Source organism: Barbus barbus, assembly GCF_936440315.1.
Source record: "Barbus barbus genome assembly, chromosome: 50".
Lineage (NCBI taxonomy): Eukaryota > Metazoa > Chordata > Actinopteri > Cypriniformes > Cyprinidae > Barbus > Barbus barbus.
In genome coordinates, this window is record NC_136728.1 from 16,606,754 (window position 1) to 16,623,998 (window position 17,245).

Genomic DNA, 17,245 nt, shown 5'->3' on the forward strand with positions numbered 1-17,245 from the left:
TATGGTACCCAGTCTGTTTATCTCATCACATTCAAGTCATACTGCAAACTCATAACTCAGATCAAATATAATTTATTTTGCTGTGGCTTTGTAGATTCAACAGTTCAGCAAACACTGGTTGACATGAAGTAAGAGTATAGAGCTGTAAAATGAATATGAATATCAAAGCCCACATAATTTTTTCTCTGCAGAATTTATTGAGAAATGTGTTAGCTTTTCTGACTTTTGATTGCAGGCCACAGCTGGCACAGTTTGTGCCATTTTTGAGATCCTTTCTGGAGACAGTTAAGCAAAAGCCACCATCTGCCTTGTCTAGGAGACTGCTGTCTTGGAGAAACCACCGAGATATTAACCCTCTGGTGTCTAAGGGTGTTTTGGGGGCCTGGAGAAGTTTTGACATGCCCTGACATTTGTGCTTTTTTCAGTTGCTTATAAACATATAAATGGCTAAAGTTGAATAACACTGTAAACAGCACAAACTGGGCTACAATAATACGTTAGCAGCATTTATGTACATGATTGTGTTTTTGAGAAAGCAATGTTTATGCTTGGTTAGTGAAAAACAAACTTTTGAACTCACTGAAATAAGGCCATAAAACACATACAGAACATTTGTTCACGAGACTTTTGAGAGCTGGATCTTGTAGCCTAGAGTTTTTGCTTCAAAATAATGTGAAAATCATCTTGTTTACTTCCTCACATAAAACAATATATTGATTTAAATTTTCTAAGTCACTTTTTAAGTAAAAAAGGTCTGTGCGAGAGGGCGTGAACTATCCTGGATAATGCTGTGATTCTCACCTGAGATGACAAAGGCCTGCATAATGAGCCATTCAGTCAGGTATGTGACTGAGAGGGAAGAGTTACACGAAAGAATGTGAGGACAAAATAAATGTATACATTTTTTTTAGCTGTAGTGTAATTAGAATATATTTAGCTATCGCACAAAATAACTTGAGATTCACTTGCGAGTGCAGTTAAACAGTTTATTAAGAACAATCAGAGCTGACTTTTTAGAATCATTTCTTCAGTCACATGATCCATTCAAAAATCTTTCTAATATTCTGATTTGCTGCTCAAAAAATAGTTATTATTATTATGTTGAAAAGAGCTGAGAAGAATATTTCTTTTTTTTTTTTTATGAATAGAAAGTTCAGAAGAACAGCATCGTTTGTAACATGCTAAATGTCTTTATCATCACTTGTGTGCTAAATAAAATTTTTAATTTCTATATATAGCCTACTGATTCCAAGCTTTTGAACCTGGCATTTTCATAGTGTATATTGCTTATGTGCTCTGAAGGAAAAAAAATAATAATTTTGAAATTCTGGGTTATTTCTCTCAGCAGATCTTCTTCCAGAAACAGAAACTAGCCAGGATGAACTTGTTTGTTTACGCGGAGATGATGTGGGTATTTACATTTGGATGTTTGAATGTGAAAGGCGCGATCGGCTCGTGGGCGTGACCGCATTAGATATAATGAGTTGAGACGGGAAAACTGGACATCGCGTTGGTTTCATACGGATTACTTTAACAGAGAATATTTGTTTTAGACGTGACTTACTTCATTTAAAAGTAGACATTTCAAGCTTTCTATACATATTTCTCATGTATTTGAGGCGAGTATTCACAGAGATTCATGTTGTTTTATTTACGTGTCTGTGAAGAGAGGTGACAGAGACAGAGTCGGCAGAGAACGCACCCTCTTTATTTTATTCATTTTAGAAAAGCACATTGTTTCGTTGTTATTATGACTGTACAGAAATAAAAGTAGACCCTTTGTAGTTTCGAATGATACCTTATTCTTATCTGTACGATCAAAACTGACAGTTTTTTTTATTCTATTTTTAGTTTTTTTCGCGGTCATAAAGAAAATACCACACAGCCCGCACCGGGGTTAATGAGATATGTGATAGTTTTTTTATTTTCTGAAAGGTTTCAGAACACCAGGCATGACTTTACCCAATTTTCCCACTTCAGACACTCACGCTGAGTCCTTCTGGTTTCAGAAAGCATTTCCGTCCCCGTGTGATCCCAGGGGACACCTCTGTAGTTTCAGCGAGACAAGTAGATGATGGCAGCAGAGGTCATGTTATTGATCACAAGGACATGGAGTGTGAGAGAGAGAGACTGAGACAGGAAAGGAAACCAAGAGAGGCCGTTTGCAGGGAAGCATCAGGGGAACAGAAGCCCAGCAGGGAAGCGTTTTGATAAATGAACGTCATTTTAGCAAGAAGACACTTGACTGTATAGTGCAGGATCTATTCATTGACATCATTTCTGAAAGAAGTGTGTGGGTTTTCGGCCGTCCAGAATTTGCTTTCAGCGTTCTACTGGGAACAGAACAAGATGAGTAATGATAGAGGCATGATTCTCTTACATACGCACACACAAACTCAAAGTACACAAGGTTATGAGCTGCCCAGCTAAGCGCCAGATCCCACACATCAGTGTGTTGCGGTCCAGATACAGTGAAATTTCTGCTTCTATGTGCTGCTTTATTGAACCGAAGCTTCTGTGTATCAGATTGATAAAAGCGAGTCAGATCTTTTCTTCTCCATCCCTCCTACTATTTGCCATTAGGCATTTAAAAATGTGTGTGTATTGCGCTTTTTTTGTGTGTGTGCAAATAGTACCTGAAATTGTAAAGAAATACTTCACACTTGTCACCATGTGCGTGAAAAAACCTGCCTTTCATCACTTTCACAGAATTTGTCTCTCAGTGGGAAGCTCTTTTTAGGGTGTGCGTGTGTTTTTTGGCTCTGTTCTGTGTTTTGTATTAGGACTTTAAGAGATAAATGTATGCGGCTGAACCTGTGCTGCTCTGCCCTGAATGTGTGTGTGTGTGTGTGTGTGTTGGAGAGAGACATGGCCAGGTCTGTGAGCAGGTGCTGGAGTTAATGAGTGTGTTTCCCTCTGGAGTGTAAGATCATATGACCTTGTATGGCGGGTAAGACATGACTCCTTTGCGATAGCACTCTAATATATCACCTCTGTGTGTGTGCGTCTGTGTGTCCACAGGTTTTCGGGGATTATTATCATTTCCAGCACAGGGGTGTGGTAAGGAGATCTTTGTTCGGCCATCGCGGGGTTCATGTCCAACTGCACACGGAGCCACAGGTAAAGACAAGCCACAAGCAAAGTCACTCACAAACACGACTGTACAGATGACAAAGTGGGCAAGTGAGGTGGGAGGTAAAGAAAAGGTAGGGTGGGAGGAAATGAGAAGAGATGATAGGGGAGGACATGAGAGATGGAATGAAAGAAAAGGAGAAGATAAGAGGGGGGTGAGATGAGAAGAGAGAACTCATGGAGATGAAATGAGAGGAGAAAGAGGAGAAAAGAAGAGAAAAACAATAAGAGGAGATGAGATGAACCGAGAGGAGATTGGAAAAGAGATGACAGAAGACATTGCAAGAGGACAGGGAAAGAGTTGAGACAAAACAGAAGGCTGAAGATGAAGGAAAAGAGAAGCGATACAAGGAGAGGATATGAAAAGATATAAAACAAGATGGGAGGAGACTTGAAAGGAGAATAAAAGGAGAGGTGATAAGGGAGGAGAACAGATGAAGTGGAAAAAATAAGAAGGGAGGGAACAGATGAGACAATTGGAGTGGAGAGAAGACCCAGTTGAAAGAGAGGAGAGGAGAAGAGGGTAGAGGAAAAAAGGAGATAGCAATGGAGAGATGAGAAGAGATGAAAAGCAAAGTGGGGTAAGGACAAGAAAAGACAGGAAAGGAGAAGAGACAAAAGCAAACTAGACAAGAGAAAAGGAGACTAGGTGAGATCGTGAGATTCTCATCTCTATTTCTCTCCTTACCCCACTTTTATTTTAATCTCTTCTCATCTCTTAATTGCTATCTCCTCTTTTCCTCTGCCCTCTTCTCCTCTCCTCTCCTCTCTGTTTCTGTGGGGTCTCCTCTCCAATCCAACTGTCACATCTGTTCCCTCCTTTCTTATTTTTGGAGATGAAATGAGAGGAGATGTGAAGAGAGGTGGAGGAACTATGAAAGGATAGTAGACCAGATGGGAGGAGACAAGATAAAATGAGACAAGATATGAGGGGAAGAGATAAAACAGAAAGAGATGAGATGAGAGAGAGATGGAGGCAAGAAGAGAAAATGTGAAGCAAGTGGAACACATGAGGTGGTTGGACAGGAGATGAGGAAGGGGGAGAAGTGGACAGAGGAAAAGAGGAGATAGAAGAGGGGACAAGAATAGATGAGAGGACACAAGATGAGAGTAGGAGAAGGAGGAGACAAGATGAAAAGAGTAGAGTTGGAAGGAGTAAAGAGATGAGACAAGAGGAAAGGAGAAAAAGGAGACCAGAAGAGGTGGGATAAGACCAGGCAACAGGAAAGAAGAAGAGTCAAGAGACCAGAGGAGACAAGACAACTCAAGAAGGTTGTAGATGAAATAAGAGGAGAGGAGACTTGAAGAGAGGAAAAGGGAAGAAATGAAAGGAGAAAATATAAAAAGATACAAGACAAGATGTGAGGAGACGGGATGAAATGGGACAAGAGAGCAGAAGAACTGACAAAGCAGGAAGTTATGAAATGAGAGGGATTGAGGCAAGAAGAGAAATAAGAAGGGAGGGGAATAGATGATACAAGAGGAGGCCAGACGAAAGGAGAGGTCATTAGCATGCCATGACAAAGTAGATGGGCCAGACTCTCAGATGGTTGAGTGACTGTGATTATTGGTGTGTGTGTGTGTGTGTGTGTGTGTGGGTGGTAGTACTAAAGTGCAGAACTCTGGCTATGCCGATAAGTTATCTTGAGAGCAGCACAGGCATCCCGAGCGACTGCATATTTGGGAGCTGGCTGCAGGCTTCCATAGATCTCCTGCTGACAAGCCTCTTATCTTCACTCTCTGAAGCTTCAGACACTAGTTAAAACTCAGTGCACATTCCGGAGATCCAACTACATGGCTAATACTGATGCCCTCCCAGACCCCACCTGCCCACCAGATGCCAGCAGAAGAGACCGGATGACTCCTAACACTGATCCGTGACAGCAGAAAACGAGAGAGGAGAAGATACAAGTTGGATTGCTGCTCCCTTGTGTGCTAGCCTCTATTTATGCAAGGCTAACAGCATCAGGGTTCCGCTCTGGGCCCGTTTCTGTTGCGGCGGGTCAGGCAGTCTTGTTGCCAGGGTTCATCTTGGCACAAGCCTCACGCGTACAACACGCACACACGCATCGCCTGCTCTGCATTCCGAGGTCAGCACGGTTTTATGCTAATTAAGCAGATTTCTGAAGGCTGCCGCTTGTAAGCACATTCCCTCCAGCGACCGGAATTTATACGAAATTGAATGCAGGTACGTGATCGCCTTCTCCCTTGCTAACCGGAATTTCATTCACTTGCAAAAAGTCAAAGTGGACTTCTCAGAAGTTTGCTGAGGAACGAAGGGCAACAAGATGTGAAAGGAACAGGAAATGCATTATTCCTCCAAATCTGACCTGGTCTTGCTCCACATTTGCTGTTTTCGTGATAAATTTAGCCCAGCGCTGGCATTACTGCAAAACAAGGGCGTAAAGGACGTCTCACTCAAAGAATTTCAAGCGTATGTGTGTGTTTGTGTGTGTGAGAGAGAGAGAGAGAGAGAGAGTGTGTATGTATGTGTGGTGTTTGTGTGAATCGCTCTTGTCTTTCAGCAGAACACTCGCTGTGAACGCTTGCTACTCAAACAATATTTCACAGTATTACTGTTTTCACAGAATTTTTAAAATTAAAATAATTGCAACCTTGATGAGCATAAGAAACACTTAGTTTATACTTTTATTTAAATATATATATACATTTATTTAAATTTTATATATATATATATATATATATATATATATATATATTATTACACTAAGAAGGTGATAGGTGTATCTTTAAGTACATATGGGATTTATGTGCAACAGACTTTTCTGTAAAACAGGTCTCATCGCTGCCAGTTCAAATGTTTTGTATAAGCTTTGTTAAATATGGAGCTGTTTTACTCTAGATGCCTTCAAAGGAGATACCAAAGATCATAACCAATGTTTATCGCATATGCATATTATGTAAAAGTTCAACATTCAGATATTAAAATTTGGATAAAACACAAACGATAAAAACAGCTATCTAGGTATCTGATTACCTTAAAAGTCTATAGATATCAGCATCAGTTCATGCTGCTCTTAACGCTTTCTCCAACAAACAGATATGATTAGACCTGTTTTCTGGTTTGGTCAGGTGATATTTGACATATACCTCATTGTCATATGAGCAAAAAGTTATTCAAATGATTTAAATTTTACTAACCTTTAGAAGTTTGCACGTTAATATTAGGGTTGGGTACCGAAACCCGGTACCAATATGGCACCGGTACCTATGTAACCGGTATGTACTACAACCGAATCAGAACCAGATTTCGGTGCCTCATTTCGGTGCCATGTCTGAGCGATCGATTGAAATATTTGTCCTTTGTTTCTCCGAAACGAACGTAAGAAGCATCATCACCGGCACCGCACGTGAAAAGTAGATTTCCCGACTGAGAAAATGCACGTCAACTCAAGTCGGAATGCTCTAATAATACAAGTCCAACAAATCTTTGTAGTAACGCGAGTGTGCTGTTTTCACATTCCGACTTAAAAGCACAACTCGGGAAATGAGAGCATCTGAGGAGCGCATGAATTAAGGATGTTCATTTTAACCGTTAACCGACCAATAAAGAATTTTGACCGATTAGTACAATCAGTTAAAAGGTTTAAAGTCACTTATTTATTTATTTATTTATCAATTTATCAATGTATTTTAAAAAGTTTGCTGCATGGTTAAAATAAGCTACGCGTATTAAAAAAAAAAAAAACTTTTTCAGAGAGAGAGAGAGAAAAACATAAGTCGCCTATAAGTCACATTTTATTATTTCATTCAGAAATAGGCAGACGCGAATTACAAACATTATAATAAACACTGTAAACATAGCTAGGCTATTTTAGTTTCCCTCACTCCACAACAAATCCTTTCAAATAACAGTAGGCTATTTAGAAAAGAACAAGGATTAAAAATGTAAGAAGCTATATAAACGACAAACCAAAACAAATTAATTTAGGCTAAAACGAAACTGAAACCAACGTTGGGTCTCTCGTTCAACACAAAATCAAATATTTCCGTATCCGCGATGTATTTGAATGCCAAAATAGCCTATTATTTACCTTTTATGTAGGCCTACTTCACTCGTGTTCCAATATCCACGTAAAACAAAATGTTTTGCATAACTTCACGGCGGTACGGTGATCACGCTTAACGGCACAGATTTTACTACATATTTAAACTGAGCAGTGTGTTTTTTTTTGCATATGTTTGACTGTTTTTTATAATTATAATGAACAGGCTGCATTGTCAAGGTAGAATACTTAACTGTGCACGCAATGCGGCGCTGGAGCAATCACCTGATTTTTTTCCACTTCTAACAGTGGAAGCAAATACTCCTTTTAGTCATGAAAATAATCGGGATGGTAAAAGGTTTGATTTTATTTGTGTACATTCACAATCAAAACAAATCTTTGCGCTATTGTAAAATAAGCCTAAAAAATAGGATGCCGCTTTCTGCCGTCTGGTTTCCTTTTGCGCAGCACAAAAATGAACCGAAACTCTGGATAGGCTACTTGTTGCAGTTTTTCTATCGTTTACTTAAATTATTATTTAAGTGAAAATTTATTTCTCGTATATGCCTATTTATTTGTTATAATATATATATATATATATATATATATATATATATATATATATATATATATATATATATATATATATATATATATATATATATATATAGAGAGAGAGAGAGAGAGAGAGAGAGAGAGAGAGAGAGAGAGAGAGAGAGAGAGAGAGAGAGAGAGAGAGAGAGAGAGAGAGAGAGAGAGAGAGAGAGAGAGAGAGAGAGAGAGCGAGAGAGAGAAAGAGAAAGAGAGTATGCAGTAATTACACTTGCTCTGATGGCAGCAGGTAGCTAATCTAAACATGCTTAAATTAAAATGCCTAAAGCTAAAATTCTCTCGTATTCACGTTTGTATAAACCTGTTGTCCAACAAAAGAGAACATTATAACCTTTTTAGGTTAGACCAAAGGGGCACAAGGGGCAGTCGTGGCCTAATGGTTAGAGAGTTGGACTCGTAATCCAAAGGTTGCGGGTTTGAGTCTCGGGCCGGCAGGGATTGTAGGTGGGGGGAGTGAATGTCCAGCGCTCTCTCCACCTTCAATACCACGACTTAGGTGCCCTTGAGCAAGGCACCGAACCCCCAACGGCTCCCCGGGCGCCGCAGCATAAATGGCTGCCCACTGCTCCGGGTGTGTGTTCACCGTGTGTGTGTTCACTGCTGTGTGTGTGCACGATGGATGGGTTAAATGCAGAGCACGAATTCCGAGTATGGGTCACCATACTTGGCAGTATGTCACTTCACTTCACTTCACAAAGAGCTGTCGAAGGACACCAGAAACAAAATTGTAGACCTGCACCAGGCTGGGAAGACTGAATCTGCAATAGGCAAGCAGCTTGGTGTGAAGAAATCAACTGTGGGAGCAATTATTAGAAAATGGAAGACATACAAGACCACTCATAATCTACCTCGATCTGGGGCTCCACGCAAGATCTCACCCCATGGGGTCAAAATGATCACAAGAACGGTGAGCAAAAATCCCAGAACCACACGGGGGGACCTAGTGAATGACCTGCAGAGAGCTGGGACCAAAGTAACAAAGGCTACATCAGTAACACACTACGCCGCCAGGGACTCGAATCCTGCAGTGCCAGACATGTCCCCCTGCTTAAGCCAGTACATGTCCGGGCCCGTCTGAAGTTTGCTAGAGAGCATTTGGATGATCCAGAAGAGGATTGGGAGAATGTCATATGGTCAGATGAAACCAAAATAGAACTTTTTGGTAAAAACTCAACTCGTCGTGTTTGGAAGAGAAAGAATGCTGAGTTGCATCCAAAGAACACCATACCTACTGTGAAGCATGGGGGTGGAAACATCATGCTTTGGGACTGTTTTTCTGCAAAGGGACCAGGACGACTGATCCGTGTAAAGGAAAGAATGAATGGGGCCATGTATCGTGAGATTTTGAGTGAAAACCTCCTTCCATCAGCAAGGGCATTGAAGATGAAACGTGGCTGGGTCTTTCAGCATGACAATGATCCCAAACACACCGCCCGGGCACCGAAGGAGTGGCTTCATAAGAAGCATTTCAAGGTCCTGGAGTGGCCTAGCCAGTCTCCAGATCTCAACCCCATAGAAAATCTTTGGAGGGTGTTGAAAGTCCGTGTTGCCCAGCGACAGCCCCAAAACATCACTGCTCTAGAGGAGATCTGCATGGAGGAATGGGCCAAAATACCAGCAACAGTGTGTGAAAACCTTGTGAAGACTTACAGAAAACGTTTGACCTCTGTCATTGCCAACAAAGGGTATATAACAAAGTATTGAGATGAACTTTTGTTATTGACCAAATACTTATTTTCCACCATAATTTGCAAATAAATTCTTTAAAAATCAGACAATGTGATTTCCTGGATTCTTTCCCCCCATTCTGTCTCTCATAGTTGAAGTGTACCTATGATGAAAATTACAGGCCTCTCATCTTTTTAAGTGGGAGAACTTGCACAATTGGTGGCTGACTAAATACTTTTTTGCCCAACTGTATCTTCTGTTTACTCAGTTACAGTGATAGCAATGCCTTTGTCCATATTGGGGATTTCCTGGAGCTTCATGAGTTCCGCTACTTCTGTGACTGGATATGTGGATTTTTTTGTGCGAGGGTGTCCAGTATGACTGAAAAAGACATCATGTGTTTAGTGCTAATGGCCAATCCAATTATTAATTGGGAATTAAAAAAAATAAATTATAATAATAATTTTTTATATAAGTACCGGTTCAGGCAGCGTTTAGGCACCAGTACCGTTTTAAAAGTATCGATTTGGCACCGGTATCGAAAAAACCCCAAACAATACCCAACCCTAGTTAATATTGCTTTCAAAAAGTACATAACAAAATAACAGCTCTCATTTTGATTCACTCATTGAGTGAGGGAGTAATCACAGGCAATTCATTGCGGATATTAGCTGACTGATTCTATTCATCATTCAGACCATCTACTTGTTTGATTTGTGAGTCAGTTTAATTGATTCATGAAAAAAGAAGTTGCAAATTGGGTAGTATGTAGTATGTGCAGTCAGTGAGCTCAAGGCAATATAAAGGTGTTTTGACTATTGAGTATGTATGATGTTTTTCAGAGCCCAACTCATCCATTAACCAAGAGATGGTTTGTTTTCATCCCACTGACACCAAAATAAAAAAGACAGTACAGTAAATTACAACCTCCAAGCACTCATGTAATTATGTAAACAATGCTTTGTGCTGAATTGCCACACTGGTGTGCATGTGTCTTCTCCAAGAAAGAATTTTTTCTATCCTATCAGAGCGATAGAATGGACATAAGAATGAGAAGAGGCAAGAGTTAATCTATTTAATCAGTGGGCTCTCTGGTCATCCCCTTGAAAAGAGAAAAATGAGTGCTGTATATGAGGCAGGGGCCCTGTGGACCTTTAAGCTCGAGAGTGCACTTCATACGTCCATAAGTCTCTGGTTCCTGATTAGATTTCAGCCTCCGCTGCTAATACTTCAGATGCGAATGTTAATGTCTATGCGCTGTATGTTAGCCATGTTCATCTCATCACGCAAAACACTGCCCAGAGGACATTTTTAGCTCTTTGATAGATCAATAGACCTAATGCAGTTCTAAGTGATGTTTCATCATGTAAGTGTTTGTCTCAGATGTTTCAACTAAAGTTCCCATATATAAAACTAGCAACAAATGAGTCAGTTATCAACATACAGTAAGAGTACACCGGAGTGGATGGTATTACTCCGATCATTTAATCTGGGAGGAATTGGATGAGAAATGTTTGAGTTTCTATAGAGATCTCTCACTTTTCATTGCAGATTTATAGTCTTTGCAAATAGTGAGAAGTCATTTTCATTTTAAGATTAAACTTCTTTTTTCACACACACACACACACAGCTAAATGAAACACTATAAAACAGCAGATTGAAAAGAACACCATGGGTTAGTGTGAAATGTTGATATTTTTAGAGCAAGGACAAGCTGTGCAGAAGGGATGTACACCCCTAGTTAAAGATGAAAATTGAGATGTGTTATTTACAAGGATGTAGTTGTGTAATATTTGAGATATTGCCTCTAATCTATGTGTGTGTGTGTGTGTTATTTTCAGGTGATTTGGGCAGAGCAGCAGATTGCCAAGCGAAGACACAAGAGAGACATTCATATTGAACCCACAGATCCAAAATTCCCCCAGCAGTGGTACCTGGTATGTATAAAGCTACTGTAGGTATTTATTTGGGGAAGTCGTGGCCTAATGGTTAGAGAGTCGGACTCGTAATCGAAAGGTATATATTGGGGTTGTACATTGAGCTTTTGAATGCAATGTGTCTAAAGTGCTTCTACAGTGGAAAGGAGTCTGCCCTTGATCTGTGAGCTTTCACATTCTCTCTGATTCTTTCCCGCTCTAAATCTCACAGGTCTGGTTTGAAATATATAAACAGTATGCTGTGTGCTTATAGTCTCAAGATGACATGACATCGGAATAGATTCTTTTTTACTCCGTTATTAAATGTCTCTCCTCTTAGTGTGAATGATACATCAGTGCATGTTATTCTAAAGGACAGAAATGTTTCTCTGAATTTTTCATCACAATATAGAAACTTTCTCAGCCTCTGAAACAACTTTTCTGACCTAACCAAGGCTACTGAGTGGATCTGATTGGGGAGAACAGCCAAGGAGTTCAAAAGAGGACCTTTTCAGCTTCCACTAGTTTCTAGTGTCACAAGCTACATTAAAGTGAACCGAATGTTATCTGAGGTGTATTGAAGTAGAATTCGAAGAGTCATCTAACCACATAAAGCGAGCGTGATGAACACAAAGAAAGAATACATGCTGAGAATATGAAGGTGCCTTATGAACTAATGTAGAAAGATTATAAGGGTGGTTCACTCAAAACTGAAAAGTCTGTCATTATGCATTCACTTTCATGTCGTTACAAATCTGTGTGATTTTGTTTGTGCAAAAGTACAAAGAAGATTTTATAAAGTATTTAAAACTGTTAAAGTGGATGGGTCCAAAAAAGCATTGGACTCCAATGAATTTCTGCATATAGAAGAAAAAGTGAGAGATTTTTCAAAATATTAGTTTTTGGGTGAACAATCTGGGTATAGTACTGCACTATATCATGTTTGTTTGGGAGAAGAATAATTTATCCATTAAATGATTATAAACAAATCAAAGAAATTAATTTGTGGTTAAATGTATGCATTAAAAAGTCGTAATTTTTTTATAATACAAATTAGGCTGTAAGTCAGATTTGTGACCACACTAGATATAATAGATACTGTAGATACTGTCAAAAGTCAGTAAGATGTTGGATAGAGAGTTGGACTTGTAACCCGAAGGTTGTGGGTTCGAGATTCAGGTCCGGCAGGGATAGGTGGGGGAGTGAATAACCAACACTCTCTCCTCCCTCAATACCACGACTGAGGTGAGACCCTTGAGCAAGGCACCGAACCCCCAACTGCTCCCCAGGCGCCGCAGCATTGGCTGCCCACTGCTCCAGGTGTAATCTCCAGTACAAATACATCACAGATGTGGAATGAGTTGCGAATTTTGTTGTCAAATCAAACGGTGGCGTAAATAAAGCATTAATATATAAATATTTGTTATTCAGGTTAGTCCTGTGACCTGCATGCACACACAGGCAACAACCGAAAGCGAAGTGAGCTAATGTATTGATGGTCACGTTCACTGACAGAGAAGGCACAACATCATATTAACCTTCGCGGAATCTTTTTAAATCATTTTATTAAGCGATGACAGATTCCGAATGAGTCTGACTCACTGAGTTTATACAAAACTTACACAAAATAATTACTATGTGTGGGTGTATGCATGAATACTCGCTCACATCAGTGTGTCTACTATGTTTGTTTGCGCAGCTGCTTTTAAAGCTCCGTTCTGTATTCAGAGCATGAGCCCTAGTCCAAAACATATTAATGCATGAACTGAACGACCAGAGAGCATCCTAGGCCACGGATGACAAAACAAACGCGAGAGCTGCCGTTCTCCATTAGCATACTAATGTTAAAGTTTCGGCTCCTTCACAACCTCTTTTAAGCCACATCTGTCCGTGTTACTGTCAAACATTACCCGAAACGCACACACTTTGTGCTTTTATACTAGAAAATGGAGATTGTATCATTGTTGACAAGGGAATGAATGCTTTTTAAGTTGTTTACTCTGAAGAAGCAACACAGAACGATGAGCAATTTGATTCTGTCTGCTCATTTTTATGCTTTTTGTCAGGGGGAGAGAAGGTTGCGAAGGGGGCAGTTATCTGAAGACGTGTCAATTGAAGTTTTTCATTGTGTTTCTGCACCCAATTTCCACATTTACGTTTAATGTTCGTCTTTCTGCATTGAAAGAAATATTCAGCCGTGCCATTTTAACAGATGGCGTTGAGCATAAAAGCAAAGTGTGAGGAAATGAAATAGAGCGAGAGAAGGAGATAGGACAAGAACTTCACTGGGGAAAAAGCTGTCGGGTTAAAAGGAATGAGTTCCCACACCTTGTTGGGATCGTCCTGCCGACAGGCTGCCATCTGGGAGGAAAAAGCATGTGACTGTGTGAGCAGTCATCTTTCATTAGCATTAGCTCCTGGGCCTCTCTTAGTGGCTAGGGTAAAAAATCAGTGTGTGTGTGTGTGTATGCATGTATAAAGTCCTGCAGGTGGGCTTTCCTCTACTGGGAGATCTTGGTCAAAGACTTAACACTCCCCTCCCAGAATGGCTCGGAGGGCTCGTGTTCTGCTGAGCTGTACACGGGAGCTTTACAGAGTCCAACATTTGCCTTTGCTGAAGGGAAATAAAAGAACTGAGTAATCTGCCACTAGCGAGCTTGCATGTAAAATCTAACTAATGATGAAAAATCAATTTTCTTGCAGTACAACCCCAGTCATGGAGACCTGAATGTGAAGGAGGCCTGGGCTCAGGGCTTCACAGGAAGAGGAGTGGTCGTGACCATTCTAGATGACGGCATTGAGAAAGATCACCCCGATCTAGCGAGAAACTATGTGAGCCATCCTTTTTCACAAACTACATTTTCAACAGTGAGCAGTGGTATTGATATGCTTTATTAATATATATATCAAAAGGTTGTGGTCACTAAGATTTAAAAAAAAAAAAAAAATTAATACTTTTATTAAGCAAGGATGCATTAAATTGATCAGAAGTTACAGTAAAAGTATTTGTTTATATATTTGCATTTTATATTATATATATTTATTATGTGACTTGTTTTCAACATGGATAAGAAATTAGCATAGATGCAGAAGACTGGAGTAATGGCTGCTGAAAATTAAGCTTTAATATCACATGAATAAATTACATTTTAACATATGAAAATACAAAACAGTTGTTTTAAAGTTCGATGTAAACTGCTTGTACTGTATTTTGCAACCCAAGAGAATACAACAATAATCATATCAACTAGGGTAGTGTACACCCTAAAGTTTTGAAGGGTAGTGTACATTTAAATATAAATACATTTGTATTGTTTACTTAATTGAAATTGAAAAATTTAGACTAAAATCTTACTAAAAAGAGGCTTGTTATAAATCATTTAAAATGCTTCAGAAATTGTACGCAGTGAAAAATACATTTTTGTTGTGATCAGCCACAAATTGTGGATGTACAAAATGCATTAAAATAGGCAAAAATTAATTTTTCTGACTTTTTATTTCATATATAAGTCTTTAGAGTTAAATAGTGTTTGCATATATCTAATTTTCCGTAACTCTTTATGAGCTTTCATAAGCTCTGCCCTTTTTGGTGCACTGATGATTCACTGACATTGACGTTGTCATTTATAATTAATTTATTGACTGTTTCCAAACCTGAGCTGCCTACCCACACAGCATTTATGAACTTCATATGTAATAGTCAGTTAGTAATATAGACTAGTTTTTGTGTTTTGTAGTCTGTTTTTTTTTTTTGCAGTGGTGCATTAAAGGGAATGAACTAACAGGTGCAACTTTTTTGAGATGGTTATAACATGCTTTTGGCATGTTGGGCTGTTAGACTGTCGACACTACCATGTAAACGCTCTGTCTGTAAAGCTGCGTCTTGTTAAATTCATAACATTTAAAGCATTGCTGCTACAGCCATCAAAACGGCACTTGTGCAACAAATTTGCCTTTGATGATAAATTTATGTCATAGCATAATAAACGGAATGTATCAGAAGGGCTGTGCAGTCAGAGCTATTTTTTTAATCATCGGTCTTTGAACACAGGCAAATGGATTTCGTTGCATCAAAAATATCTCGGAACGTTCTGTTGCATGTCAGTGCACTCAGTCTGAACGCATATTATATGAGCGGCCCAAAAGAAAAGCGTCTGATCTGCATGTGGTGGACATGACCCTAAATCACAATAACATTGATGAGTCACTTAGATGGCCCACTTACGGTTCGATTTTGATAATATGTAATTTTGCACATTTCTGGTTCACTGAATTCTTAATGCTCTGATTCACAAATACATAATTTGCCATTAAAGTACTTTGCAGTAGAAATGTGGTTTCAGTAATACAGCCAGGATTATCAAAACTTTGCGTAATACCTGGTTTTGCATAGAAATTAGACTCTTCGCAGTGGCTTCATGGGGTATTTGGGGTTAGCGAACATTTCTGTTCAGTCTTATTGTACATTCTGTTCCATAATGCTTTCTGCTTAAATCGTTCTCGCCTCAGGTGTCTCAGGGGTTTGCGGCATTTTACCTTAACCATCTCTATGAATTGAATTCATATCAGCAGACGGTTTGCTACTTAAGAAGCATATCGGTGTGGTGGACATGACCCTGAATTAGTCTTATACCTAGTGCTTGATTATTAAAATATGTGGTTTTTCGCATCCTTAATTTGAAATTCAAATACATCTGCAATGCCTTATAATGCCGTCTAGGTAGGTGTGCATCCAAGAAATGCAAGATAAAATTCAGTGTATTTCTCAGTGACAGAGCACAAAAGCTAAGGTTGTGTTGCAATATGATATTTTTGATGTATGTTATATTTTATTTTAAGGATCCTGACGCCAGTTATGATGTGAATGACAGAGATCCGGACCCTCAGCCCAGATACACACAGCTGAATGACAACAGGTATGAATTTCTCTCTCTTCTTTTTCTTTGCCGTTGCAATCAGTGCATCCACAGCAGGGTTGCCAGATCTGTCAGGCTGCAACAAACATGCCATATTGCAGAAGCTCTTTGGTTGTAAATGTTTTAGAGGTTCTTTCAGGTAACGAGAGCCAGAATCTGTCTTGTGTAAACATGCGTACTGCTAACTCCGGCTGTGTTTGAAAACTAGCGTGCCACCTACCTAGATTGCATTTTGGGTGCGTTTGATCAAGGTAGGCAGCTCGCTAGGTCTCTCCTCTTTGGTGTTCTGATTTAGGTTGTGATGTACAGCGAGTAACTGCGGCGCGGGGATGTAAAGTGGTTTGGAACCACGTTGTTCGGTAGGTTTAATGCAGTCAGCGAAGCACCTGCCGTTCAGAGACGTGCACCAACGGCTGTTAAATACTCATGAAAAATGCATTTTAGAGGAAATCTCATAACTGCACAGTGTGCCTTTGGTTTCTCCATAGGGAGCACTTCCTTTTCTGCAATTCTGCCTATCTTTCTTTTTTTTTTCGTCTCTGTCTGTCATGTAGCAGCAATCAGTCGCCTGCCGCAGCACCGTTGAAATTAACCGACCAGTGACCTCTCATCTTTCACTCTCCACGGCACTTTCTGTTTTTTCCGTCATTATGTTTGAAGAGCATTTTGAGCACTATTATAGAGATGCACAATCTACAATATAACAGTCCTCCCTCTCGCCTTCCCCTTGCTCCATAAATCAGCTTAGATTTAATTTAGTGCACTGAAGACATTTGGATGTTTACTCTTCCTTTTTGATAGACTCATGGCTATTAAGCATCACTAGATCAGCTGTAATGGAGGCTAGCCCCATCCCGCCCCTTTAACCCCCAGAGCGTTTCCTCATCCCTCCACCCTGAAATCTCCCAGCAGCCTATCGCCCTGCCGTCAGGGGGATTTGCTTCAAATCTCTTGCACTCTGGGCTTCCTGCCAGGGCTCTTTCTCCCTGTTTCT

General features: G+C 39.8%; 1 protein-coding gene across 1 annotated transcript in view; it reads left to right on the forward strand.

The window, feature by feature from the left end:
* Positions 1-17,245, forward strand: part of LOC306867951 (furin-1-like) — a 104,682-nt gene that overhangs the window by 50,576 nt on the left and 36,861 nt on the right. The window contains exons 3-6 of the mRNA XM_079413907.1: positions 3,022-3,120; positions 11,261-11,356; positions 14,039-14,167; positions 16,175-16,251. Coding sequence (XP_079270033.1) covers positions 3,022-3,120; positions 11,261-11,356; positions 14,039-14,167; positions 16,175-16,251 — 401 coding nt within the window. The remainder of the gene's footprint in view (positions 1-3,021; positions 3,121-11,260; positions 11,357-14,038; positions 14,168-16,174; positions 16,252-17,245) is intronic.